The sequence below is a fragment of the Scyliorhinus torazame genome, chromosome 4 (assembly GCF_047496885.1).
Source record: "Scyliorhinus torazame isolate Kashiwa2021f chromosome 4, sScyTor2.1, whole genome shotgun sequence".
Lineage (NCBI taxonomy): Eukaryota > Metazoa > Chordata > Chondrichthyes > Carcharhiniformes > Scyliorhinidae > Scyliorhinus > Scyliorhinus torazame.
The window spans coordinates 204,534,786-204,560,511 of record NC_092710.1 but is presented as its reverse complement, the minus strand read 5'-3'; the positions used below and the strand labels follow the sequence as shown (position 1 = coordinate 204,560,511).

The window sequence follows — 25,726 nt, the reverse complement described above, 5'->3', positions numbered from 1 at the left end:
AGTGAGTAATTCACTTTTTTTTTTAATTTAAAGTACCCAGTTCACTTTTTTTCTAATTAAGTGGTAATTTAGCGTAGCCAATCCACCTACCCTGCGCACATCTTTGAGGTGTGGGATGAGACCCATGGAGACACGGAGAGAATGTGCAAACTCCACATGTGCAAACTCCACTACTGACAGTGACCTGGGGCCGGTATCGAACCCAGGTCCTCGGCACCTTGTGACAGCAGTGCTAACCACTGGGTAATTCACTATCTGACTCGCCAAAGCCTGTTCACCATCAGTCAGGAATGTGATGGAATAGCTCTCCATTTGCTTGGTTGAGAACAGGTCCAACAACACTCTCTAAAAGCTTAACATCATTCAGCACAAAGCAACCCACTTGACCAGCACCCTATCACCACCTTAAAGATTTACTCTCTTCATCACCAAGATACAGTGGCAACACTGTGAAGAACATGAAGGTGCACTGCTTGCAACTTGCGAAGCAATCTTTGGCAGCGTCTTTCAAAGTCAAGACCTCAACCATCTCCAAGGACAAGGGCAGTCAATGCATGGAAACACGATCAACGGCAACTCCCCTCTAAACCACACACCATCCTGGAACTATAATCACTGATCCTTCACCATAACTGAATCAAAATCCTTGGATTCACTTTCTAACAGCAATCTGACTACCCAGTTTTCAATCCCACTGAGAGCCAAAAATGGAGAGATGCTCCTCAAAGACAGAGAGGCAGTCAACGCCCACTGGCGAGAGCACTTCAAGGACCTCCTCAACCAAGACACAGCCTTTGACACAAGTGCCCTCGACACCATCCTGCAACACGCTACCCTCCACCATCTCAGTGCAACAGCAGCTCGGCTTGAGGTCAAAAAAGCCACCTGGCAGCTGAAAACAAACAAGATAACTGGCGAAGGTGGAATCCCCGCAGAAGTCTTAAAATGCGGCAGAGAGGCACTCTTGACAAGAATCGACAACCTCATCATCCTTGTTTGGAAGGAAGAGAGTATGCCGGACCATCTTCAAGAAAGGAGAAAGCAGAAATTACTGAAGGGTTTCCCTACTCTGCAACAGGGTAAAGGTCATCACGTGAATACTACTCAATTGCCTCCCCCCAGTGTCTCAGTGCAGCTGCCCATCAAGAGGCTCAATGGATCTGATCTTCACAGAATCTCTACAGTGGAGAAGGAGGCCATTCGACCTATCGAGTCTGACTGACCCTTGGAAAGAGCACCAATCCCTCGGCCTATCCCTGTAACCCAGCAACCACACCTAACTCTTTGGGCAATTTTAGCATGACCAATCCACCTAACTTGCGCATCTTTGGACTGTGCGAGGAAACCGGAGCACGAGGAGGACAGATGAGGAGGACCTAAGGCCGGAATTGAACCCAGGTCCCAGGCTCTGTGAGGCAGCAGTGCTAACCACTGTGCCGCACTAAACCACTGTGCTGCCACCAGGAATCTCACAAAGGCCTTCGACTCTGTCAACCGTGAGGGATCATGGAACAACCTCTTCAAATTCGGCTGCCCGCAGAAATTCGTCACCATTCTCCACCTGCTCCATGATGATATGACAGCGGAGACCGTCACAACCGGAACCACCACAGACCCAATTCGTGTGTGCAAACTGGGGTCAAATAAGGCTGCGTTATCGGACTAATGCTCTTCTTCATCTTTCTTGCAACACTCTACTCCGTCACCCTGAAGCTCCCCGCTGGAGTGGAGATAACCTACCAGACAAGTGGGAAACTTTTCAACCTCTGATGCCTCCAGTTTAAAACCAAGACCACCCCAATCTCTTATCTTAAGCTGCAGTAGGCAGGTGACTCCTGTGTGTTCGCACATTCAGAGACCGAGCTACAAACCATCATTGATGCATTCACTGAGGCATAGGAGAGAATAGGCCTCAGACTAACTATCCAGAAAACTAAGATTCTCCACCACGCTGCTCCTGCCACACAAAACTGCCCCACAACCATCAAGATAGTTTGGGCAGCATGGTAGCAAAGGTGCATAGCACTGTGGCTTCACAGCGCCAGGGTCCCAGGTTCGATTCCCCGCTGGGTCACTGTCTGTGCGGAGTCTGCAAGTTCTCCCAGTATATGCGTGGGTTTCCTCAGGGTGCTCCAGTTTCCTCCCACAGCCCAAAGACATGCAGGTTAGGTGGATTGGCCATGATAAATTATCTTAGTGACCAAAAAGGTGAGGGGGGTGTTATTGGGTTATGGGGATAGGGTGGAAGTGAGTGCTTTAGTGGGTTGGTGCAGACTCAATGAGCCGAATGGCCTCCTTTTGCACTGTATGTTCTATGTTCTAAGATCCACGACGAGCCCTTGGATAATGTGGATCAATTCCATATTTCCATATTCCCGTACCTCGGGATCCACTTCTCGGTACGAGCAGGCATTGACAACGATATCCAACATCAAAGCGCCAGTGCGGTCTTTGGTGACCTGAGAAACAGAGGGCTGTATTCTCCCAAAATGGGCTATGTCTCCACGCCAGCCTAAAAATGCAGGCGTTGCACTCCCGAGTTTCCAGAAAAAAAATACAAGCCGATTCACTTACCTTCAGTGTGCGAGCAGGGATCTGGAGTGCTTCACGCAGCTTTGGCTGCGGATACGAGCCCCCGCACTTCCAGTTCCAAGTCCGCACATGCGCACTGCAGCGGCCTCCAGCGACCACATCAAGGGCCCTGGCAGATTCAGACCGCGGAGGCATCTGGCAGATGTAGACTCCTCCTCCCCCCCCCCCCCGCCAGATCGGCCACGCGCCCGAGGGAGCCACGGACCGAGTCTGCAGCCGCCACTAGAGAGTCCCGACCGGCCAGAGCATGTTAGTTCCACGTCGTCGGGAACTCGGTCGGGAGCGGAGGATCGCTGGGCGGGCCTCTGGTAGTGGCCTCCCAGCCTTGCGGAAAAATTTGTGTACGCGTGGATATTTGGGGTCAAGAGAATCGGCGGACCAGCGCCGGGCCCGATTTCGTCGGAAAAATTGATTCTCCGTCCCCGCGCCAAACGCAATTTCGGAGCGGAGCTGCGGAGAATCCAGCCCAGAGTGTTTGAAGACCGATATCTCAAATCCAGCACCAGGATCATGGTCAACAGAGCAGCCGTGGTACCCAGCCTCCTGTATGCATCAGAAACATGGATAATGTACAGCAGACACCTCAAATCCAGGGAGAGATGTCAGCAACGCTGCCTCTGCAAAATCTTGCAAATCCATTGGCAGGATTGGCACAGCAACATGAGTGTCCTCTCCCAGGCTAATATCCCCAGTATCAAGTCATTAGTTACGCTCAACCAGTTGCGATGTGCCGGCCACATTGCCCGCATGCCTGACACAAGACTACTGAAACAAATGCTATACTCGGAGCTGCTCAATGGCAAGCGATCACTAGGAGAGCAGAGGAAATGCTACAAGGACCCTGAAAGCCTCCCTAAAGAAATGCAACATCCCCATCGACACATGGGAATCACTTGCCTTAGAATGCACAGAATTGAGAAGACGCAACCATGAAGGCGCAAATCACCTTTATCATCATAGACTGGAGCATGCAGAGGCCAAGCATAAACAGTGGAAAGGGAGCACAGAATCCAGAGCGCCCAACCCACCTTTGCAAACATCACCTGCCAAACCTGTGGCAGAGTCTGCGGATCCAGGATTGGACTATTCAGCCACCACAGAACCCACCTCTCCAGAATAGAGGCAAGTCACCCTTGATGTCGAGGGACTGCCCAAGAGACTAGAGAAGACTCAAAATCCTGCAACTCCCTTTCTAACAGCACTGTGAGTACACCTACACTAAATGACTGCAGTAGTTCAAGAAGCTTGCCAACATATTCTCAAAGGCATTTGTGGTTTGCACTGTTGCTTCACAACACCAGGGACCCGGCTTCGATTCCCGGCTTGGGTCACTATCTGTGCAGAGTCTGCACTTTCTCCCTGTGTCAGCGTGGGTTTCCTCTGGGCACTCCGGTCTCCTTCCACGAGTCCCAAAAGACGAGTTTGTTAGGTGAATTGGACATTCTGAATTCTCCCTCAGTGTACCCGAACAGGCGCCGGAGTGTGGCGATTAGAGGGCTTGCACAATAACTTTATTGCAGTGTTACTCTAAGCCTACTTATGACACTTATAAAGATGATTTATTATTATTATTATTATTTAGGGATAGGCAATAAATGCTGGCCTTGCCAGCAACACTCACATCTCATGAAAGAATTTTTGAAAGTTCCGTATGCAAGACTGCTAACTCATAACCTAATGAAGAATGTGGACATGTTAATCTGCAAGGAAACACACTTCACCATAAGTGATAAACTGCACTCTTGGACCTTAGTCACTGTCCCTCCCAATTCACCCTTAAGATTTGCATCTAGTCATAGAAGTCAGAATCCCTACAGTACAGAAGGAGGCCATTCAGTCCATTGAGTCTGCACTGACCCTCCAATAGAGCACCCTACCAAAGCTACTCTCCGCCCTATCCCCATAGCCCCACATAACCTACACATCTTTGGACACCTAAATGTCAATTTAGCATGGCCAATCCACCTAACTTGCACATCTTTGGATTGTGGGAGGAAACCGGATCACCTGGAAGAAATCCACGCAAACATGGGGAAAACGTGCAATCTCTACACAGACAGTCACCCGAGGCCGGATTTGAACCCAGTTCCCAGGAACTGTGAGGCAGCAGTGCTAACCAGTATGCCACCGCACTGTGTATGAGGGAGCTCTTATCATTTACATGCCGTGGAATGTGGAATCAAAAAACACTGACAAAAGTGCCCAGGTTATGGGTGGGGGGAGAAGGTGTCCACACCTTCTAGAAGTAACATCACAGTGTCCCTTTTTGATCTTTACATTGTGAACCATCTTAAAATTGTGTTTTTTAATTGCAGAGCAGATATTTGGGATCTTGGGATCTAGGCAATGTCAATAGAAAGTACCAATCTGTGTTCAAAATAAAATGCATAAAGGTTTCTATTCTGTCACATGTTCACTTTCCAGCTTTTACTTATATATCAGAGTCCCAAGTTTAACATTTGTCATTAAAAATAAAATGCGACTGTGAAAAATCTCTCCTCACAAAATCTTACTTACGTGAATCCTAAAATGGTTACTTCAGCATCAGGTTGCACTTTTTTATAGGCATCTCGCAACTAGAGAAATAGGTAGAAGTAGATTAGAAAGATTACACTGTAAAAATAAATGTGTAAACTGCAAAAAGGGTGGCAAACGGTTTTAATTTTACAAGAATATATGTACAAAAATGAAATGCTTTCATATCATTACAATAGGCTGTCACAAAGTTTGTTATGACAGGGCAACTAATGACAATTACAATAAGTTAGATTTGACTTTGCGGATTTAGGTCTTCAGTTTCCAACATAATAAGTTGCCAATAGTGTGATTTGCGAACAGCTCAATGAGGAAAACATCAGCAACATGAGTGAATATAAAATCTTCACATTTTAAAAATCTCACCAACAATTAAAACCAGCAGTAAAATATTCCCCAAATGTGATGTTAATTTTCAGTGCCTGGGAGGTAGATTAGCAGAAATCAATATTCGCAGTAATTATTATTAAAAGGCTAGTTTGACTGGAACGGACAAAACTTAGATTTGTTTGTATCTCAATTTGAACTTCACCCTGTAAACCCAACATGCCTAGTGACAGGCCATAAGCATGGGAGAATTTCCTGGTCAGTACTCCTGCAGAAAGTAACAAAAAGCCACTGTAATCTTTGCCAAGAATAATGATGCAACAATCCAATGGAAGTCCATAATTGCTAATATTTTCATCAGGCATGGTGCCTGAAGGAGGTGGAGGTTTCCATAGAATCAAGTCAGGTTCACTTTGATGGCCAATATATGGGGCGACATTCTCTGACCCCCTGCCGGGTTGGAGAATCGCTGGGGGCTGGCGTGAATCCCGCCCCCGCCGGTTGCCGAAGTCTCCGGCAGCGGATATTCGGGGGGGGGAGGGAATCGCGCCGCGCCGGTTGGCGGGCCCCCCCGCTCGATTCTCCGGCCTGGATGGGCCGAAGTCCCGCCGATAAATTGCCTGTCCCGCCGGCGTAAATTAAATCACCTATCTTACCGGCGGGACAAGGCGGCGTGGGCGGGCTCCGGGGTCCTGGGGGGGGCGCGGGGCGATCTGACCCCGGGGGGTGCCCCCACGGTGGCCTGGCCCGCGATCGGGGCCCACCGATCCGCGGGCGGGCCGGTGCCGTGGGGGCACTCTTTCCCTTCCGCCTCCACCACGGTCTCCACCATGGCGGAGGTGGAAGAGACTCCCTCCACTGCGCATGCGTGGGAAACTGTCAGCGGCCGCTGACACTCCCGCGCATGCGCCACCCGGAGATGTCATTTCCGCGCCAGCTGGCAGGGCAACAAAGGCCGTTTCCGCCAGCTGGCGGAGCGGAAATTCCTCCGGCGTCGGCCTAGCCCCTCAATGTTGGGGCTCGGCCCCCAAAGTTGCGGAGCATTCCGCACCTTTGGGGCGGCGCGATGCCCGTCTGATTGGCGCCGTTTTGGGTGCCAGTCGCCGGACATCGCGCCGTTTCCGGAGAATTTCGCCCATGATATTAATACAGCATGAAAAAATCTGTGTAAATCTGTATTTTGCATACTTTGTGCTAGAAACATCACTTGCTGTAACATGTTCCATGGTTACATTTAAAATAGGAAGCCATAAGGAAACTGGCATGCGAAGCTAATGAACCATGCAATTCCCACAAAATGGTTTGTTCAAAACTGTTTTCACCCAGTAACTCAAATTGTGGTAGCTCAGTGGGTAGAGCATCAAACTTTTTAATCTGAGGGTCCAGGGTTCAAGATCCTGTCAGGGCGCTTCTTTACGGGCGGCATGGTAGCACAGTGGTTAGCACCGTTGCTTCACAGCTCCAGGGTCCCAGGTTCCATTTTCGGCTTTGGTCACTGTCTGTGTGGAGTTTGCACGTTCTCTCTGTGTCTGCGTGGGTTTTCTCCGGGTGCTCCGATTTCCTCCCACAAATCCTGAAAGACGTTCTGTTAGGTAATTTGGACATTCTGAATTCTCCCTCCCATGTACCGAACAGGCGCCGGAATGGGGCGACTAGGGTATTTTCACAGTAACTTCATTGCTGTATTAATGTAAGACTACTTGTGACAATAAAAATCATTATCATTATTATTATTTGCGACCACTGTGAGATACTAAGCTAATTTTTACCTAAATCAAAACAATTACATACTACACATGGACCTGCATTTGAAACTTATCAGAGGCGGGATTTTCCGAACCCCTGCCGGGTCGGAGAATCCCCAGGGGGGCGGCGTGAATCCCGCCCGTCCGCTCCGACGCCGGCTGTCGTATTCTCCGGCGCGGGTTTTCGGGCGGGGGCGGGGATCACGCCATGCCGGTCGGGGGCTGTTGGCAGCGGCCCGCCCGGCAATTCTCCGAGGCCCGATGGGCCGAGCGGCCGTCGGTTTCTGGCCAGTCCCACCGGCGTGGATTGGACATAGACCCACATGGCGGGACCTGGTAGGTGCGTTGGCTGGTGATGTCCTCGGAGTGGGGGGGGGGGGGGTGTGTTGGGGGATCCGACCCCGGGGGGGCCCCCATGGTGGCCTGGCCTGCGATCGGGGCCCACCAATCTGCGGGCGGGCCTGTGCCATGGGGCACTTCTTCCTTCTGTGTTGGCCCCTGCAGCGCTCCGCCATGGCCGGTGTGGAGAAGACCCCCCCCCCGCGCATGCGCCAGAATACACTGGCCGGTCTGCGCTGAACCACGCCGGCGGTCTGCGCATGCACTAATTTGTGCAGTCCCTTCGGCGCCGGCTGGTGCGGCGCCAACCCCTCCGGCGTCGGCCTAGCCCCCAGAAGTACAGAGAATTCTGCAATTTCCGGTCGGCCCGAAGCCGGAGTGGTTCCCGCCATTTTTTACGCCATCGTGCCGATTCGGGAGAATCCCGCCACAGAATCTATTAATGTTTTACATAAATGTATGAGCTGGTCCTTGGACCAGGATTTCTGTTGTACACCGCTGAAAGGCAAGATTCACAAACCATAGCAGACAGTTAGAAAAAAACCACTTTGATGTTACAATGATGGTTATTCAATTACATACCAGAATCTTAAATTCTTTTGAGAGATTTTTATACAAGCTTGAGGACGAATTGTTTAGATCATCTGTAAAGGACAGTTCTGAAACGGCAACTGCATAGTTCTGTCTTTCTGCAACAAAATATAGTTTTATTATTTCAAATATGGAGAATGCGTAATTGTTTGCTTCCACATGCTTTGTGTTACGAATGAATTATGGTTATCATTTAATCTAACATTCCATAAAAATTTATGGATGGAATTTTCAGAAAATAAATCATCTTTTCACAGATTAGCAAAAATAAAATGATCAAGGTGTGAAATTATACAAATCTGGCTAGTTTGGTTTGACATTGGGATCATTTGCACCCAGCTTTTGAGTGCTCGCAGTGCTCTTAGATTTCCCAAAATGGTGTCTCTAGAACGTATGTACCCTTTTTGGGTGTGTTATGCGGGGTGCAATGCTGGTGAGGGGATTAGCTGTGTGCAGTAAATGACCACTGGAAGTAGCAGGCAGATCATGAATGTGCGACTCCATGGCTTCCTGCCCTGCTTAGGAAGTAGGATATATTTCCTCATTTCCACTTCCTCCATCAAGGGAAGACTCTCAAAACCTTAAATCCCTTAGCACTGGGACTACGGCGCTGAGGACCCGGGTTCGAATCCCGGCCCTGGGGGACTGTCCGTGCGAAGTTTGCACATTCTCCCCATGTCTGCGTGGGTTTCATCCCCAAAAACCAAAGATGCCGTAGTTAGGTGGATTGGCCACGCTAAATTGCCCCTTCATTGGGAAAAAACATAATTGGGTACTCTAAATTTATTTTAAAAACCTTGAATCCCACTTTCTCCCATTATACACCATTATTCAGTGTTTCAAAGGTTAGATTCACTTCATCTGCTCCAACTACATGACTCCTCTCCTTTAAATAGTGCAGGTTAGCTTTAATTGTGAATGTTGGCCTCCTGCTGAAGAGTCTAGCTACAAACAATTATGGCACTTTTGTCTTGCCTGCACGTCCATGAACCAGGCTTCTGAGGTTTTAAAGGTAAAGGAGTAGTCATGCCAGTAAGCTGGGAATCGTGATCACTTGTACTCTGCGTCAGCCCAAAGCTGCTTTCCAATCCATCCATATCCTGCTCCACACAATGTGCAAATACTCCTTCAAGAAGCTGTGTCTGCTCATCACACAGATTTCATCCCAACACCAGGAATTCCTCTAAAGAGCCATGAAAAGTGCCCAGGGAGCACAGCACCCAGATGTTGATTTGGCCACCATCCATCCCACTCCTCCCCAGGACATTGTGATGCAAAGGGCACCTGTAATATTTTTCCAATATTAGGCCTGAAATTGGGCCATTGGCTTCGCTCATGCCCCTCAGGTTTGGCAGTGTTGGTGTGCATATCCATTCCAATTAGGGTGAAACTTTGCCCATTCGACTTTCCTACATAATAGGATCCTAAAAGATTTAGCTGCAGAGATGGTGGACGTGCTGGCACTGATTACCAAATTTCACAGATTCTTGAACAGTCCCAACATATTGGAAGTTAGTAAATGTAACACCGCTACTCAAGAAAGGAGGAAGAGAGAAACCTGGACCGGGATTCTCCCCTACCCGGCAGGGCGGGGGGTCCCAGCGGGATGGAGTGGCGTGAACCACTCCGGTATCGGGCCGCCCCAAAGGTGCGGATTTCTCCGCACCTTTAGGGGCCAAGCCCTTACCTTGAGGGGCTAGGCCCGCGCCGGAGTGGTTGGCGCGCCGCCGACCGTCGGGAAAGGCCTTTGGTGCCACGCCAGCCGGGGCTGAAAGGATTCCGCCGGGCAGCGGAAGTCCACGCATGCGCGGGAGCGTCAGTGGTTGCTGGCGTCATCCCCGTGCATGCGCAGGGGTGGGGGGGGGGGGGGGTGTCTCTTACGCGTCGGCCATGGTGAAGACTGTGGCCGAGGTGGAGGAAAAAGAGTGCCCCCACGGCACAGGCCCACCCGCGGATCGGTGGGCCCCGATCGTGGGCCAGGCCTCTGTGGGGGCACCCCCCGGTGCCAGATTGCCCCGTGCCCCCCCCCCCCCAGGAACCCGGAGCCCGCCCGTGCCGCTTACTCCCGGCGGGAAGAGAGGTGGTTTGATTCTCACCGGCGGGACAGGCATTTCATAAGCAGGACTTCGGCCCATCGTGGGCTGGAGAATCGCCGGGGGGGGGGCGCCAACCGGCACGGCGCGATTCCCGCCCCTGCCGAATATCTGGTGCCGGAGAATTCGTCAACCGGCGGGGGCGGGATTCACGCCAGCCCCCAGCGATTCTCCGACCCGGCGGGGGGTCAAAGAATCCTGCCCCAGGGCTATATAGGCCAGTTAGTTTAACATCACACTTTGCGAAATCTTAACAATGCAGTTAGAAATTTGTATGAACAGACAAATTCAACATAGTTTAATGAAAGGGAAACCATGTTTGACAAATTCATTACAGTTTTTTAAGGATATAATTAGTAGCATAGATAAGAGGAACCAATAGATGTAGTATACGGAGTTTTCCCAAATCCATTCAATAAGTTTCCAGCAAAATATTAAGATACAAGATAAGGGGTCATGGAGTTGGGCGTAAAATATTACCATTGATAAAGGATTGGTTAACATAAAGGAAGTAAAGAAAAAAAAGGCATTATTGAGGCATTCTCAACCTGTGACGAGTGGAGAGCTGCAAGGATCAGTGCTGGGGCCTCAGATATTTCCAATATGTGTAAATAGAGAGACAGGGGATAATGTATCTAAGTTTACTGTCAGTACAAATAAAAGGTGGAAAGGTAAGCTGTGATGAGGACACAGAGGGGCTGTAAAGACATATCAACAGGATAAGTGAGTGGGCAACAAGATGACAGATGGATTAGAATGTGGGGAAGTGTGAGGTTATTCAGTTTGGTCGTAACAATAGAAAATATTTTTTTTTTTAAGGAATCCAGTGTGTAAGTATTGATGTTTGTAGAAACTTGGGTATGCTCATACAAGGAACAGAATTAGAATATAGGTACATCAAGCAATTAGGAGACAAATTGCATGTTGGCCTTTATTTAAGGGCGTTGGGGTACAGGAATAAAGAGGCTCTCAATTCTGAGACAACACCAGGACTGCTGGTAGCAATTTTGTTCTCCATAGTTAATAAAAGATTGACTTGCACTGGAGGTAAAACTTGAATGGTCCCTGGGGACATAGGCTGTTCCTGTGATGAGATGCTGTGTCAAATGGGCCTGTATTTCCTGGAGTTCAGGTGAATGAGGGGTGGCCTTATTAAAAAGAGAGATGGGCAGCACGGTGGCGCAGTGGGTTAGCCCGGCAGCCTCACGGCGCCGAGGTCCCAGGTTCGGTCCTGGCACTGGGTCACTGTCCATGTGGAGTTTGCACATTCTCCCCGTGTTTGCGTGGGGTTCGCACCCACAACCCAAAAATGTGCAGGCTAGCGGGAATGGTCACACTATATTGCACCTTAATTGGAAAAAAATGAATTGGGTACACTAAATTTATTTTTGTTTTAAAATTAAAAAGAGAGATCTTGAAGGAGCTTTATAGGATAGACACAAATAAGCTGTTGTCCCTAACTGAGGAGTCTAGAACACCAGGCTGGAGATCGGCTAGTCTCAAGGGAGCAGTCTAGGTGGGTGGAGCATCAAATTCAATGAGTAAACATTAACTTACTTCGGGGATTGGTGGCCTAGTCTCCAGGGATCACTCTCGGGGGGGCAGAGCATCAAACTCAGTGAGTATAAAGTAATTTACCTTGGGGATTGGCAGCCTAGTCTCCAGGGAGCAGTCTCGGAGGGCAGAACATCAAACTCAGTGAGTATAAAGTAACTTACCTCGGGGATTGACGGCCCAGTGCTCAGAGGGTGGTGTATGGAACTCGGTGAGTATAAAGTAACTTACCTTTCCACTGAAGCTGAATAAAAAACTGAAAAAGTGATATCACAGGAAAGCTGTGACCAGATTGGTTGATATGGAATCTGAAAAACTAATTAATTAAACAAATTAACTAAGTTGTGATGTCCGGGCAGGCGATGTGCTGCAGCTGCAGGATATGTGAGCTGGCAGATCCCATTGCGAGCTGCAGTGACCACATCTGCGGCAAGTGTTGGTTGCTTGAGGAATTTTGGTTCAGAGTTGACGAGCTGGAGTCTGAACTTCGGACACTGCGGCACATCCGGGCCCGGGGGGGGAAATCACCTGGACGCTTTGTTTCAGGAGAAGGTCACATCCTATAGATTAAGTACCTCAAATTCAGTCAGTGGTCAGGCCAGCAAGGTGTGACGGCAAGTGAGGCAGGCAGAGGGATCCTGAATTCCAGAATAGAGGATCCTCAGATCTTGACCTTGTCCAACAGGTATGCGTTAATTGCTCCCTGTGTAGATGAGGAAAAGGGCTGATGGCCGACCACTACACCGTAGTACAAGAGGCCATTCAAGCAAGGGGAGCAAAAAGACAAGTGGTAGTTGTCGGGGTTTCTATAATTAGGGGGATCGATAGCATCCCTTGTAAGCAGGATCGAGAGTCCCGCATGGTATGTTGCCTGCCCGGTGCCAGGGTGAGGGACATGTCTGACCGGCTTGAAAGGATTTTGGAGGAGGCAGGGGGGGGGGGGGGGGGGGGGGAATCCAGTTGTTGTGATCCTAAATTAAAGAATAGGTCCTCAAGGGTTATAATCTCTGGATTACTACCTGAGCGACATGCAAATTGGCATACGGATGAGAAAATTAGGGAAGTAAACACGTGGCTAAAGGAATGGTGCGGGAATGAGGGATTCCATTTCATGGGGCACTGGCATCAGTATTGGAACAGGAGGGATCTGTACTGTTGGGACGGTCTTCATCTGAACCAATCTGGGACCAGTGTTCTAGCTGAAAGGATAAATAGGTGGTCATAAGGACTTTAAAAAGCAAGTGGGGGGGGGGACGAGTAAAACTACGGGAAGTACAATGTTTAATGGGAAACAAAGCAACAGGTTAGCACGTGGGGAGGTGGGTTCATCTACATGGGAGAATTATTGAAAAAGTTAAAGGGAAGAACTCTGGACATGTTATTAATGGAGGTGTTAAGATTCAAGAAGATATAAAAATTAGCATAAAGACACTTTAGCTGAATGCTCATAGCATTTGAAACAAGGTAAATGAGTTGACGGCACAAGTAATAGCGAATGAGTATGATTTGTGGCCATTACAGAGGCATGGGGCGAGATTCTCCGACCCCCCGCCGGGTCGGAGAATCGCCGGGGGCTGGTGTGAATCCCGCCCCCGCCGGTTGCTGAATTCTCCGGCACCGGAGATTCGGCGTGGGCGGGAATCGCGCCACGCCGGTTGGCGGGCCCCCCCAGGCGATTCTCCGGCCTGGATGGGCCGAAGTCCCGCTGCTAGAATGCCTGTCCCGCCGGCGTGGATTAAACCACCTCTCTTACCAGCGGGACAAGGCGGCGCGGGCGGGCTCCGGTGTCCTGGGGGGGGGCACGGGGCGATCTGGCCCCGGGGGGTGCCCCTACGGTGGCCTGGCCCGCGATCGGGGCCCACCGATCCATGGGCGGGCCTGTACCGTGGGGGCACTCTTTTCCTTCCGCCTTCGCCATGGTCTCCACCATGGTCTCTTCCACGTCGGCCATTGTGAAGGCTATGGCTGAGGCGGAGGGAAAAGAGTGCCCCCACGGCACAGGCCCGCCCGCAATTGGTGCCCACCGATCGGCGGGCCGGCCTCTCTAAAGGAAGACCTCCTTTCCTCCGCCATCCCGCAAGATCTATCCGCCATCTTCTTGCGGGGCGGCCTTGGGGAGGATGGCAACCGCACATGCGCGGGTGGCATCATTTATGCGACGCCGGCCGCTTTTTACGCTGCGCCAAGGCCCAGTGCGCGTAAAATACCGACGCCGCTCCTAGCCCCCCGGGGGAGGGAGAATAGGGGGCTGGGAGTGGGCTCCGACGCCGGAGTGAAACACTCCGGTTTTCACTCTGGCGTCGGGACTTTGTCTCCATTTTGGAGAATCGCGCCCAGTATTTTGTTCTACCCTGTATTGCCCTTGAACTGAGTGGCTTGCTCAAACATTTCAGAAGGCAGTTAAAGGTCAACAAGTATTGTGGGTCTGTCTCACATGTAGGTCAGACCAGGTAGGGTTGACAGATTTCCTTCCCGAAAGGACATTAGTGAACTAGTGAATGAGATAAGCTTTTTCAACAATTGATGATACTTGTCATGGGGTTGGTCACCATTACTGAGTCTAGCTTTTTAAAATTGAAATTAAATTACACCAGCTCTCATGGTGTGATTTGAACCCATGAGCATTAGCCTGGGCCTCTGGACTACTAGTCCGGTAATAGTATCATGATGCCACCATCTCCATTGCGCATTTAAAATCAGGCCTTCAGGAGATTTCGAAATTGTGCCCGATCTCTGTGTGCTGCACTTTGGGCCAGCCAACAACATTTTCACAGAGGCCCAAGCTTTGGGGATAGAGCAAAGCCCGAGATCCAGGAGCACTAAGCAGGGGCAGCAAGCTGCTGCCTGCGATTTTTGGCTGGTGAAGTGTGAGTAACCCAGTTCATAAAACATTGGAACAGAATTAGGCCACTCAGGGAAAAGGGAGCAAGACCCTTGGTAGTTTACCCTCCTCCGCCTCCCAACTCCATTGGTGTCCCAGGACAGTGGCTCAACTCCTGCATTTTGAGGAAAAAGCATATTCTCCAAGTCCAGAAGCCTCAGACTGGGAGTTGGCTACAGCTCTTGAGTTGTTGAGGCATTGCCCTGAGCTGTTTTTTTTTGGGGGGTGGGGGAAGTTTTGGAAAGGAGAAGGAGAAAGACAACCAGAGTGAGAAAGGGAGAGCGGGTAAAAGAGCAGATGGAAGGAAAGCAAGCAAAATGTTGAGGTGAATTTCAGGAGTACTATGATTGAGATACAGAAGCTGTGGTACTCATTAAGGAAAATCAATCTCAGCCATTGCATTAAAGTGGTGAGTGAGTTGAATGTTTCTGTATTCTTGCACTGAAAAAATTATGAATTCAGTCAGTTTTTGTGTGTGTGACTCACAACTGATTTTGTCTGAGTGAGAGTGGCCTTTGATATGATAAAGGTTCCCCAGCCCTGTGTTAAGTGAGGTCAGGTCCCCTTTGGGATTCCAAAAAGTAGGCATGAATGTAAATAAAAAATGCATAAACTAATTGGAACTGTGAGGATCATTGTCAATTGTCAACAGTGTCATAAATAAACTCTCAAGAGGAGCTCTCAAAAGCATACCAAAAGTGTCAAGAAGAACCATCTAAAGGAGCTGTCAAGCGATTATGAAATTTAAAACTCCTGGACTTTAAGAAACTGTCGGAGTGTTAAAAGAGAAATGGTTACTTGCTATTTCACTCTCACACTTGACATACGTTCAGGTTAACATTACAGCATTTACGTCACATGACAACATCCAAATCACAGTCTCATGGCTGCCACTTCAGAGTTTGATAGACAGTTTCAAGTGATTATGGACATTTTCCAATTTTTAAAAATATGTCAATTAAAAGTTTGGTGACATAAAGAATAATGCACTGAAGGAATGTATTTCAGAATGAAAGTTAAAATTAAGGCTGCAGTAGGCCATGGAACTTTTTAATCTCAGCATGAATCTTGAGGTCTACCTATTGTGGAAACTGAGATGGAATAGTAGATATAAGAGTAATGGTTTCTTAGTTGGGACATGGGTTGACATGAGTTGGAATAGCGGCTATATGGGCCATGGCTTATGATGGGATGGAATGGAGGGTATAAGATGTGAGCAGAGCAGTGTGAGTTGGAATCCAGAATATGAGGGCTCATGAGGTGGGTGGTGGGACATAGATTGGGGTATGTAGGATGATAAGGAGTGGATGGGGGCCACAGAGAGTTTGTTTGTTGTGTGAGGGGTGTGAAAGGCGAGGGCTGGAGTGCTGTTTACAGATTTTCTGTCGGTTTAAAAAAAACATTGATGCAGTGCTGGTGCACCAAGATGGGACCCTCCAACTAGTCTCCCTCTGTCTCCTCGTAACCCAAGCAGCCCCCCATTGCACAATGTGCATCCACTTCTTGTGCTTGGACTGGGTGCCCTCCAGTCGGTGCACAGCATAACCCAGGCACATGATGGATGGCACTGAGACAATGATGTTCTGGAAGACCCAGAACTGGACATGGGAAAAGGGCGCAAAGGAATTGTAGCCAACATTCTTGCCGCCAGGCTGCTGTGTGTTACACGTAAATTTGCTTTGTTCATCATGGTAGATGGCAACGCCACCCAATGCTGTCAGCACAATGTGGAAGATGATGAGAACAGTCAGCCAGATTTTGCAAACATATGTGGAGTGATGCAGTGTTCCCGAATAGGCGCCGTAGTGTGGCAACCAAGGTATTTACACAGTAACTTCATTGCAGTCTTAATGTAAGCCTAATTGTGACACCAATAATGATTATTATTATTATCTCCTCAAGAAGCCGCGTCAGGAACGACCAGCTCATCTTGGCAGAGTGAGGTCCAAAACTCAATAACACATAAAACTTGATCAATAAAGTTCTTGCTCCAACCTTGTCGCAAAGCGACTCCAAGAGCCTGGGGACCTCCTGCTTTAAGCCACAACCACAGGATGCCTATTTTCAATATTTAAAGGGTATTGATTTAAATAACTTGACGGTTTGACAGCTCCTCAGAATTTAGTCATCCTTTACGAATGTTTACATTTACTCTAAAACATTTGTAACATTCACACTGCGGGTTAAGGCCTTGCCCCAACAAAAATTTGGTTGGTTTGAACTAAGTAATGAATTAAATCAACCGACAAGTTTGTGTTCCCCCCATTTGTCAGTCATGTCCCGCCCCCATTCCCCTACAAAGGAAAATAGGATCTGTAGGTGATGGGGACGGGACTTCTGGATCCATGTTCCCAGCATCATTTTGAATAAACTGTTGAGTCTCCGTATTTGTGAAAATCTAAGTCTATAGGTTAGTTTTCCACATTTCCTTCTGCAAATAAATAAATATAGATTTGGTACACAGTTCAGTAATATTATTGTTATTTCTTTAAAATAATCTCATCTAGATAGCAGTTAGTTCATATCTACAAGTGTACTTGCATGTAGAGAAAGAATAAAGCATCTTATCTGGCTGCATCACAGCCTGGTATGGCAGCTGCTCGGCCCAAGACTGCAAGAAACTTCAGAGAGTCGTGTTTACCTTTCAGAGACTTCAGAGAGTCTTACTCCCTTTTCCCTGAGTGGCCTAATTCTGCTCCGATGTTTTATGAACTAGGTTACTCACACTTCAGCCAAAAATCACAGACAGCAGCTTGCTGTCCCTGCTCAGTGCTCCTGGATCTCGGGCTTTGCTCTGTCCCCAAAACTTGAGCCTCTGTGAAAATGTTGTTGGCTGGCCCAAAGTGCAAACTTCAGCCCAGTCCATCACACAAACCTTGTGATCCATTGACTCCATCTACACCTCCCACTGCCTGGGGAATGCGGGCAGCATAATCAAAGACCCCCTCCCACCTGACTTACTCACTCTTCCAACTTCTTCCATTGGGCAGGAGATACAAAAGTCTGAGAACACGCACGAACAGACTCAAAAACAGCTTCTTCCCCGCTGTTACCACACTCCTAAGTGCCCGTCTTATGGACTGACCTGATTAACACTACACCGTTAATGCTTCACCCGATGCCAGTATTACGTAGTTCCATTGTGTACCTTGTGTTGTCCTATTATGTATTTTCTTTTCTTTTCTTTTCATGTACTTAATGATCTGTTGAGCTGCTCGCAGAAAAATACTTTTCACTGTACCTTGGTACACATGACAATAAACAAAATCCAATCCAAACATTGTTCAATATACCTCTGTTATCTTGCGTGGTCAATGATGTTATTGTTGACATAGTTGTGGGTGTTGCTGACACCGTGCTAGGCATTGTTGTATTTCGTGTTGTAGTTGTGGGTACAGTACTCTGTGTGGGGGTTGTTGACACAGTTGGGAGGTCACAGTATGTCCCTTCTGTTGGCTCATTCCTGATACAGTCACAGCTTCGGTCGTCTGTTATATTCACACTGCAAGACTGGTATTTACCACAAAAGTTTGAACTCCAAATAAATCCATCTTCACACCTGCACTGAGTTTCATTGTTCACATGTCGACAAACTAGGAGAATAAATTAAAAGGTCATTAAACCATTGTCAGTAATCTCAGGGGAGAAATTAATTTTTGTCGTGCTGCTTCAAGTGTGCTGCACCGTGTACATTAACTCCTCAACAGCAGGGCAAAACTGTCATGGGTTTCTTCATTGATTTCAATGAAGAGATTACAGATTGAGGATCCCTGCTGCTGAGGTTGGGGTTTCTGTGGTCCGCAATCTTCCAAGGATGCGAATGGCAATGCTGATAGCATCACATGATGCTGCTTGACCTCGGTGAAGCAGCCCTGCATAAACATAATTTCTCCCCCATGGTTTTCATGCACATAGTGAAGATTTATTTCCCCTACCAATTCTTTTTTTTTGATATGTACATATATTTCCCCCCCCCCCCCCCCCGCCCCCCCGGCTAGGACCCATCCTAGCTGGTTTACTCCCCCCATTGCACTTCCGCAAGTCAGCTGACTCCTGCTGACCCCGGCCACTCCCGCCTCCCCTTCGACTCCTCCCATTGTGTGGCACACCCTCCTCTCCCGCTCCCCATTCACAGGCTCTCCCCCTCCGTTCTAAGCGCGGGAAACAATACTAGCTTCCCCGCCCCGGTCCCGCGCCCCCCCCCCCCCAGTCTTCAGCACGGGAAAAAATCCCGCGCTCTCCACCTACCAGGCCCCACCACCAACCAAAACAGTGCCCAACCCACCCCATCCACCCTCCCCAACCCGAAAGAGAAAAACTCAGAGAAAAAGAAACACAAAACAATGCAAAGGTCCCCCCCCCGAACCGAAAATAGGCATAACATATCCACCGCAGTCCCCAATCGCCCATCCCGACCCTCAGTCTGTGTCCAGCTTCTCGGCCTGAACAAAGGCCCACGCCTCCTCCGGAGACTCAAAATAATGGTGCCAGTCCTTGTAGGTGACCCACAGTCGCGCCGGCTGCAACATGCCAAACTTCACCCCCTTCCTGTGCAGCACCGCCTTAGCTCGATTGTACCCGGCCCTCCTCTTCGCCACCTCCGCACTCCAGTCCTGATATATCCGAACCTCCGCGTTCTCCCACCTGCTGCTCCTCTCCTTCTTGGCCCACCTGAGCACACACTCCCGATCGACGAACCGATGGAACCGCACCAGCACCGCCCGCGGAGGCTCGTTAGCCTTGGGCCTCCTCACCAACACTCTATGGGCCCCTTCCAGCTCCAGGGGCCCCTGGAAGGACCCCGCTCCCATCAGCGAGTTTAACATGGTGACCACACAGGCCCCCACATCCGGCCCCTCCAGCCCCTCCGGGAGGCCCAGAATCCGCAGATTCTTCCGCCTTGACCGATTCTCCATCTCCTCGAACCGCTCCTGCCATTTCTTGTGGAGCGCCTCGTGCGCCTCCACCTTTACCGCCAGGACTAAGATCTCGTCCTCATTGTCAGAGATCTTTTGTTGAGCCTCTCGGATCGCCACCCCCTGGGCCGTCTGTGTCTCCAGCAGCTTACCAATAGAAGCCTTCATCGGCTCTAGCAGGTCCGTTTTAATCTCTCTGAGGCAGCGCTGGATACCCTCCTGTTGCTCCTTCGCCCGCTGCCTGGTCTCCGCCCGCCGCCATTTTGTCCTTCTTCCCTCCCTTCTTCTGGTCCACCACCACCTTTTTTGTCACCCCGCTCCTAGTTAAAGCCATATACTGACGGGGAGCTATTATTAACTCCTTCCCACACCGGGAAACGTCGAAAAAGTGCCCTTGGGGGCCCTGAAAAGAGCCCAAAAGTCTTGAGAGGGAATCCTTTTGGCAGTGTTCGCTTCACCAATCTGCCCCAAAATGTCTGTGGAAACTCCTGAAAAAGGTCTAAGAGTCCGTTCCAGACGGGAGCTGCCGAATGCGTGACCTACTCCTCCATGGCCGCCACCGGAAGCCTCGTCCCCGCTTCTTCAGTGGCCTTGGTGAGATCTTTTCACAGTTGTTCCCTCTGCTGTTAGAATTCACTTTTGATAAAGGCCCTCAGGTCAGTTTGCAGCTTTAAGCTTGCCCTTCCCCCGTCTGCATGCTGGAAGAGGCCCTGTTTATCCTGTTGCAGCCAAATCTTTTACTGTTTCTGCCGGGTCTGGTAGCCAAAAGACATAACGTTCCTGGGGGACACTGTCAGGGGAATGTTGCAGTCTTCTTGCCACACCGGGAAATGTCAAACAAATGCCGTGGGGGCCCTGTAAAAGAGCCCAAATGTCCGTTCCAAGCGGGAGCTACCGAATATGCGACTTAGCTCTGCATAGCCGCACCCGGAAGTCCCCCTACCAATTCTAAGGGACCAATATTTATTTAACAAAGGTAACAAATTCATGATCAATAAACTTGCTCATGGCATTTGCTGAAGTAAGTACGCAGATTTGTAAATTCAATCTAGCCATTAAAGTACTGGGAAAATGGGAAAACATTTACCAACAAAACATTACAGGTGGGATTATATGTTTGAGAGACTAAGTGTTGACGCTGGGACTGAATCAGGAGTGCTCTCCGGTCCCATTGGGGGCGCCAGTCCTGGAGCCATTCAGGACATGCTAAAGGGCCAGCACTCTGCCCTCGTGAAACTAGTGCAAATCCATCAGAAGCCGGCCTCAGATTTGCTAGGGCTGCAATTGGCACTGGAGGGCTTGGCAAGCTGGAGCTGCACATAAGAACTCCACTCCCCACACACTCTCATTCCAGGCAAGAAGATCGCCCCACACAGAGTTTCCCCGAGGTTCGCCAACGGAGAGGCCAGATCCAATCATGTGTCTCGTCTTTTGTCTTGCAGGATCACTATCAGAAGAGACCAGACTCTCAGGTGTACCTCACCCCAGTTGCAAACCCACAACACCCCAGAGCACCAGTCTGAGGACGACACCAACTTTTTGTCACTGCTGTCACATGCACCCGCCATAATTAATTTGTGCACTTTCCTGAGATCTTTAACCCTTGACTGCTCCAATGAGTTACAAGCGGCAGATATATAAGTAAAACATTAACAAACTGTTTATTTATAACAAGAGTGAAAAATTAACATATAATGGAAATAATGGTACAATGGTCACTAGTCTACCAATTCTCAAATCACCGTCCCACCCTCCATCCAGACACACCCAAGACAGACACACTGTGAATGGGTAGGAAAGGTTCAAAAATAACAGATTTTAAGAGATATGAAAGATTTGAGGATCCCCGCTGCTGAAGTTGGGGTTTTTATGGTCCGCAATCGTCCAAGCAGGCGAAGGGTTGAATTCCCTGGCTGGTTTCCCTTTCCTAATTATTGTCTTTGTTTAGAACATGGAGGCGGTAGAATTCCGTCCAGAGAGTCACTTGCATTGTAGGACCTCCGGCAGTCTAATCCCCAGACCCACTGAGGTAAAATTAGAATTCTTCACCTGAGGATTTCAAACAATCCCTTTTTTTTTAAACAATCCCTTCTTCCTGGACTAGGTCCTTCCGCAGGTTGAACTGACTGCAGAGAGAAAGGTCTTTAACCACAGTTGAGAAAAATTAGTTTCAGTTTCCGTTTCCCAGCCTTTTGCTCAGACATGGAACATTTATAGGCTGGCTGGAGGGTACTTTAATTGCAAACCTCAGATGATAGAAAAGGTGTCACCTGCCTTACCAAACAGAGATTTATAATTGCTGCAGACCTGACAACTGCCTGCAGGCTTTTAAACAGGAGGGACTTCCCCAGCCTTGGCTGGAACCAGTTTAAATCGACAGGCTGAGAGCTGAGGGAGCGAAATGCTTTGAGCAGTTTTCCAGCCTAAACCCCAAAAGTAAAAGTAAAATAAAATGGCTTGCCTGTGTTCTCCAGAACATTCTGAAGTGCTTGACCAAACACCAGTGAAAATATGAAAAGGTCCGGAATTCCAGAAGAGGTGATTGGCTGGTAGGCGAGTCCATTAAAATGACATTACGGGCTATGCTACAGAGCATAATGAATCCAAGGGATCTGTCGGATCAGTCCACATAGCAGCTTGCGGGGGTGGGGGTTCAGTTCAAAACCAAAAGTCTGTTTTTATAAAACCACCAGCAGAACAGGTATTAAAAGAGAAACACGAAACAGACAAGGGTTTTGCAGAAACAGACAAGCATTATAGTAGATTCCTGTGACTTCCTTACAGCAGTCATCATTGAACATCCCGACTTCTGACCTTATGATGGAAAGAAGGTCATTGATGAAGCAGCTGAATATGGTTAAGTCAGCACACTACCTGGAGGAATTCCTGTAGTGATGTCCTGGAGCTGAGGTGATTGACCTCCACTCCTTTGTGCCAGGTATGGCCCCAGTGATGGGGAGGGATTGAAGGGATGTCCTGAGGTGAGACCCCTTAAAAACAGATAGCTAGGATAACACTAGGATAGTTCTACATAAGTTAGTTTATTGAGGATTGAGACTAATCACATAAAGTATAGCCAGTAATACTTATTAACCATTAAACATGTATTTTTAGGACATGGTCGGAACAAGCATTCAAACTCTTGCTAAAAGAAGTGGCCACAATGAACAATGGGATTTAAACTAGCTAACTTGCCCATGTTTTTAAGACAAACACGATTAGACAGAAATAACAGTCAGCTCAGTAAACAGTTCTTATCGATAGCCTAACATCCTGTCTCAGACAATCCATGGTGTAAAGAGGACCAACTTCAGAACCCTGCCCCAAGATGAACAATGAGGTGGGCAGGAACTGGCTGCGATAAGTAACATGGGAATGGCAGAAAAACAACTTCATAATGGATAAAGTATCCTGGTAAAACAGGTGGTGGGATTGGATTAAATCATGAATTGATCACAGTCAGCATGTTGCTTAAGGTAACCTTCATTTAGTCACTATCAAATTGACACCTCCAAGGGTTGGATCAAGTCCAACTGGGGTGGGCTATTAATCTTTGGATAATTGTATAATTGGGGTATCTGAACCAATGTAAAGTAGAGTGGTTTTGGCATTTATCCAAATCATTCTCCCTCATACATGGATCAAGCTTGGAAAAATAAAGCCAACTTAACCAGAGTTGATGTATCTGCAGGTCTGTGTGCTCAGCTGAGCTGTGACTAAATGGGAGGAATCCCATATAAAAGCCAGCTCAATACTCAGTTCTTGAAAACATTCCTACAGGTTTTGCTGCTGTGGCAGGGTAGCCCACAGGATTCCGGCAGAATGATGCTCTCCTGTGCGGGTGAGTACATGTTAATTTACCACCCGGTAGGTAGAGGAGGTGTGTAATAGAGACGGCACGATGTCACGAGTGGATAGCACTGTGACTTCACAGCGCCAGGGTCTCAGGTTCGATTCCCCGCTGGGTCACTGACTGTGCAGAGTCTGCACGTTCTCCCCATGTCAGCGTGGGTTTCCTCCGGGTGATCCGGTTTCCTCCCACAGTCAAAAGACGTGCAGGTGAGGTGGATTGGCCATGGTAAATTGCCCTTAGTGACCAAAAAGGTTAGCAGGGGTTATTGGGTTATGGGGCTAGGGTGGAAGTGAGGGCTTAAGTGGGTCGGTGCAGACTCAATGGGTCGAATGGCCTCCTTCTGCACTGTATGTCTATGTCTATGTTAATAGCCAGCCAGATCCATAAGTTGTGCGACCCGAACAAGGGAAAATAGCTGTGAAGTAGGTAGCGGCGGACACACGCAACACTGGGAACGCTAATGTTGGGTGGGAAAAGACGGACTTCTGTACCACACCGATTAGCAGTGCAGGATAAACCGCCTGTGCGTTAAAAAGACTGGAAAATGTAGGGCCCCACAACGATTCAATGGAGGCCAAAACAGGGAACCCCCAGTGGGGACCCGATGGGAGAATGATATAAACTATTATTATTGAGCATAAGAATTTGTTCAAAAAGGTGGTTGAGAGAAGACATGACGCAGAATGCTTAGTGGGTAGGACAGTTTAAAAAAAAATAAACTAGAAATTCCAGCTGTCACATTTGCTGCTATGATGAAAACAGTTTCTAAACTGAGGTGCAATAAGAAATGGAGGGTGGCTCAGACTAAGTGACAAGGCAGACAAAGCTGGTGTCATTATTCTGAGTCTGTAGTCCAACAAGATTTAAACCCCATGACTGCTGCTTCAGGGCAGTCATGAAGGAACATCACTGATGATTTTGAGGGAAAGGCAGCTGACCTTCACCCTGGCACAGATATCCCCTTGCAGTTCGGCAGTGATTCAGTTTGAGGGGGAAAAATGTGTGTAAAGTAGATATTAATGAAGGAGAAGGGGTCCCTCATCGTGTTTCTGGTTAAGTCAAACGAAGGAGGGTGGTGACGCAATGACGTCCAGTTGAAAACTTTTACCCTGCCTCTTTTCAAACAGCAGAGAATTAACCCATGCCTGTTAACAGCTGAAGATGCTTTTTTTTTACAGGAATTGAGAATTTTAATTTTGAATTGTCAGGTATGTCCAAATTAATTAACCCATTTTGCCCCAAGCAGAATGGATCTTTTGTGTTTTACTTTCTAGGTAATTGCAAGTGGAACAATGGGCGAAATTCTCCCCCAACGGCACGATGTCCGCCGACTGGCGCCCAAAATGGCGCCAATCAGACGGGCATCGCGCCGCCCCAAAGGTGCGGAATGCTCCGCATCTTTGGGGGCTGAGCCCCGACATTGAGGGGCTAGACCGGCACCGGAGGGATTTCCGCCCCGCCAGCTGGCGGAAACGGCCTTTGTTGCCCCGCCAGCTGGGGCGGAAATGACATCCCCGGGCGGCGCATGCGCGGGAGCGTTAGCGGCCGCTGACAGTTTCCCGCGCATGCGCAGTGGGGAGAGTCTCTTCCGCCTCCGCCATGGTGGAGACCGTTGCGGAGGCGGAAGGGAAAGAGTGCCCCCACGGCACAGGCCTGCCCGCGGATCGGTGGGCCCGATCGCGGGCCAGGCCACCGTGGGGGCACCCCCCGGGGTCAGATCGCCCCGCGCCCCCCCCCAGGACTCCGGAGCCCGCCCACGCCGCCTTGTCCCGCTGGTAAATACCTACTTTAATTTACGCCGGCGGGACAGGCAATTTCTCGGCGGGACTTCGGCCCATCCGGCGCGGCCCGATTCCCGCCCCCGCCCAATCTCCGGTACCGGAGACTTCGGCAACCGGCGGGGGCGGGATTCACGGCAGCCAACGGCCATTCTCCGACCCGCTGGGGGGTCGGAGAATGACGCCCCTGATTTGCAATACCTTGGAGAATTTGAGAACTTATTTGTAGACTTTTAATAGTGCAGCAATAGTCGGGGTGATTTAAAATCTAGTGGAAGGGTAAGCAGCTCTTGCAAAATCCCTACAAGATTTAGCAAAGGGGGGAAAGGCTAGCAAAGACAAAAATAGGGTGGAAGGAGGAGGAGATGCAGGCTTTTTCCAATCTAAAGCAAACAATGGTGAAGGCGGCCGCTCTGGAATTGCTAGACTTCAGTAAGCCATTCAACATCTTCTGCCAAGAGGATAGTGGAATGCAAGCCACTGTAGTAGCCCAGCGGCATGGGGATAGATTAAGACCATTAG

At 49.1% G+C, this 25,726-nt stretch overlaps 1 protein-coding gene across 1 annotated transcript in view; it reads right to left on the bottom strand.

The window, feature by feature from the left end:
- The window catches only part of LOC140411467 (adhesion G-protein coupled receptor F2-like), a gene marked incomplete at its 3' end in the record, with an annotated part of 138,317 nt that overhangs the window by 82,056 nt on the left and 30,535 nt on the right, over nucleotides 1-25,726 (bottom strand). The window contains exons 4-6 of the mRNA XM_072500564.1: nucleotides 17,951-18,250; nucleotides 8,121-8,227; nucleotides 5,110-5,168 (exon numbers count right to left, since the gene is read on the bottom strand). Of these exons, the coding sequence (XP_072356665.1) occupies nucleotides 5,110-5,168; nucleotides 8,121-8,227; nucleotides 17,951-18,250 (466 nt within the window). The remainder of the gene's footprint in view (nucleotides 1-5,109; nucleotides 5,169-8,120; nucleotides 8,228-17,950; nucleotides 18,251-25,726) is intronic.